Source organism: Gorilla gorilla, chromosome 20 (assembly GCF_029281585.2).
Source record: "Gorilla gorilla gorilla isolate KB3781 chromosome 20, NHGRI_mGorGor1-v2.1_pri, whole genome shotgun sequence".
Lineage (NCBI taxonomy): Eukaryota > Metazoa > Chordata > Mammalia > Primates > Hominidae > Gorilla > Gorilla gorilla.
In genome coordinates, this window is record NC_073244.2 from 11,366,601 (window position 1) to 11,368,937 (window position 2,337).

Sequence of the window (2,337 nt, forward strand, 5' to 3'; positions counted from 1 at the left end):
AGAGACGCTCATCACTTCCCAGACGGGGTGGCTGCTGGGCGGAGGGGCTCCTCACTTCTCGGGCGGGGCGGCTGCCGGGCGGAGGGGCTCCTCACTTCTCAGACGGGGTGGCCGGGCAGAGACGCTCCTCACATCCTGGACGGGGCGGCAGGGCAGAGGTGCTCCCCACATCTCAGATGATGGGCGGCCGGGCAGAGGTGCTCCCCACATCTCAGACGATGGGCGGCGGGGCAGAGACGCTCCTCACTTCCCAGATGTGATGGCGGCCGGGAAGAGGCGCTCCTCGTTTCCTAGATGGGATGGCGGCCGGGCAGAGACGCTCCTCACTTTCCAGACTGGGCAGCCAGGCAGAGGGGCTCCTCACATCCCGGAGGATGGGCGGCCAGGCGGAGACGCTCCTCACTTCCCAGACGGGGCGGCAGCCGGGCAGAGGCTGCAATCTCGGCACTTTGGGAGGCCAAGGCAGGCGGCTGGGAGGTGGTTGTAGCGAGCCGAGATCACGCCACTGCACTCCAGCCTGGGCGCCATTGAGCACCGAGTTAACGAGACTCCGTCTGCAATCCCGGCACCTCGGGAGGCCGAGGCTGGCCGATCACTCGCGGTTAGGAGCTGGAGACCAGCCCGGCCAACACAGCGAAACCCCGTCTCCACCAAAAAAATACGAAAACCAGTCAGGCGTGGCGGCGCGCGCCTGCAATCGCAGGCACTGGGCAGGCTGAGGCAGGAGAATCAGGCAGGGAGGTTGCAGTGAGCTGAGATGGCAGCAGTACCGTCCAGCTTCGGTTCGGCATCAGAGGGAGACCGTGGAAAGAGCGGGAGAGGGAGACCGTGGGGAGAGGGAGAGGGAGAGGGAGAGGGGCCCTTTTTTTTTTTTAATACAAACAATCCCATAGTATTTATTGCCATCTTGTAGTAACACAAGGGTAATCAAAACAATATGAATAAATGTTCACATTGAACAAAGGACATCTAAACACAAACTGTATCCTTCTCAACAATTTCTCACTTCATTGATCATTTCTAGTTGGAGACACTTTGTAGCAGAGTACTATTATCTCCTTTTAGCATGATCCGACCCAGTTGTTTTCTTGACTTTGTTTTAGAATGAATCTCTTCTGCATCATCCAATACAAGGTTCATATACTCATCAAAACCAATGATACAGCCTTCTATCCGCATATTCACTTGCTCATAGAGCCACACCTGAATCCGCGATCTATTTTGTAAGTATCTGAAGATGAGGTTGATGGGCTGCGCCATAACCTTCTGCACTTTCTGGCCCTGGCCACTGTATGCCATGGTGGAATTTCACCCATTTTTTTTTTTTAAATAATTTATTTTGTTTTGTTTTTTTTGAGACAGAATCTCGCTCTGTTGCCCAGGCTGGAGTGCAGTGGCGCGATCTCGGCTCGCTGCAAGCTCCGCCTCCCGGGTTCAGGCCATTCTCCTGCCTCAGCCCCCCAAGTAGCTGGGACTACAGGTGCCCGCCACCACGCCCGACTAATTTTTTTTTTTTTTTTGAGACGGAGTCTGGCTTTGTTGCCCAGGCTGGAGTGCAGTAGCGCCATCTAGGCTCACTGCAAGCTCCGCCTCCCGGATTCACGCCATTCTCCTGCCTCAGCCTCCCAAGTAGCTGGGACTACAGGCGCCCGCCACCACGCCCAGCTATTTTTTTAGCAGAGACGGGGTTTCACCATGTTAGTCAGGATGGTCTCGATCTCCTGACCTCGTGATCCGCCCGCCTCGGCCTCCCAGAGTGCTGGGATTATAGGCGTGAGCCACCGCGCCCGGCCCTAATTTTTTGTATTTTTAGTAGAGATGGGGTTTCACCATATTAGCCAGGATGATCTCCATCTCCTGTCCTTGTGATCCGCCCGCCTCGGCCTCCCAAAGTGCTGGGATTACAGGCGTGAGCCACCGCGCCCGGCCGAATATCAGGCCCATTTTACAGATGAGGAAACTGAATGCATAGCATGAAGGCAGTACCCGAGCCAAGGCCTGGCACATAGTAGGTGCTTAGTTTGAGCAGGATCTAAATCTCGTTTGGTCAGACCCACAGACACACAGCTCCATGAACAGTCGCTCCTGTCTCTCCAGGGGACCCCAGGAAGCACTTCATAAATATTTCAGTTCTTGAATTCTTTGGTGACTCTATACAGAGCCGCCAGGAAAGGTGAGCAGGGACGGGAGAGGCAGCTTTCCAAGGGGGGCGGAGACATGAGGCACACATCAAGTCACTCGCCAGCCCGGATACACCAAAATGTACACAGCATGAGGAGAAGTCAGTCACACAGAGACACAGGCACACCCAAGGCAAATACAGCCATGACATGTAGC

The 2,337-nt window shown here is 55.4% G+C and overlaps 1 protein-coding gene across 1 annotated transcript; it reads right to left on the bottom strand.

Annotated features, from left to right (window-relative positions):
• Positions 1 to 843: 843 nt before the first annotated feature.
• LOC115931637 (small nuclear ribonucleoprotein E-like) lies at positions 844 to 1,331 on the bottom strand. Its single transcript, XM_055371365.2, has one exon. The coding sequence runs from the start codon at positions 1,297 to 1,299 to the stop codon at positions 1,021 to 1,023; it is 279 nt and encodes a 92-aa protein (XP_055227340.1). The 5' UTR covers positions 1,300 to 1,331; the 3' UTR covers positions 844 to 1,020.
• Between the last annotated feature and the right edge of the window lie 1,006 nt (positions 1,332 to 2,337).

Excerpts from the sequence above, each read along its gene's own strand:
- LOC115931637 (XM_055371365.2), bottom strand. The coding sequence starts at position 1,299 with ATGGCATACAGTGGCCAGGGCCAGAAAGTGCAGAAGGTTATGGCGCAG.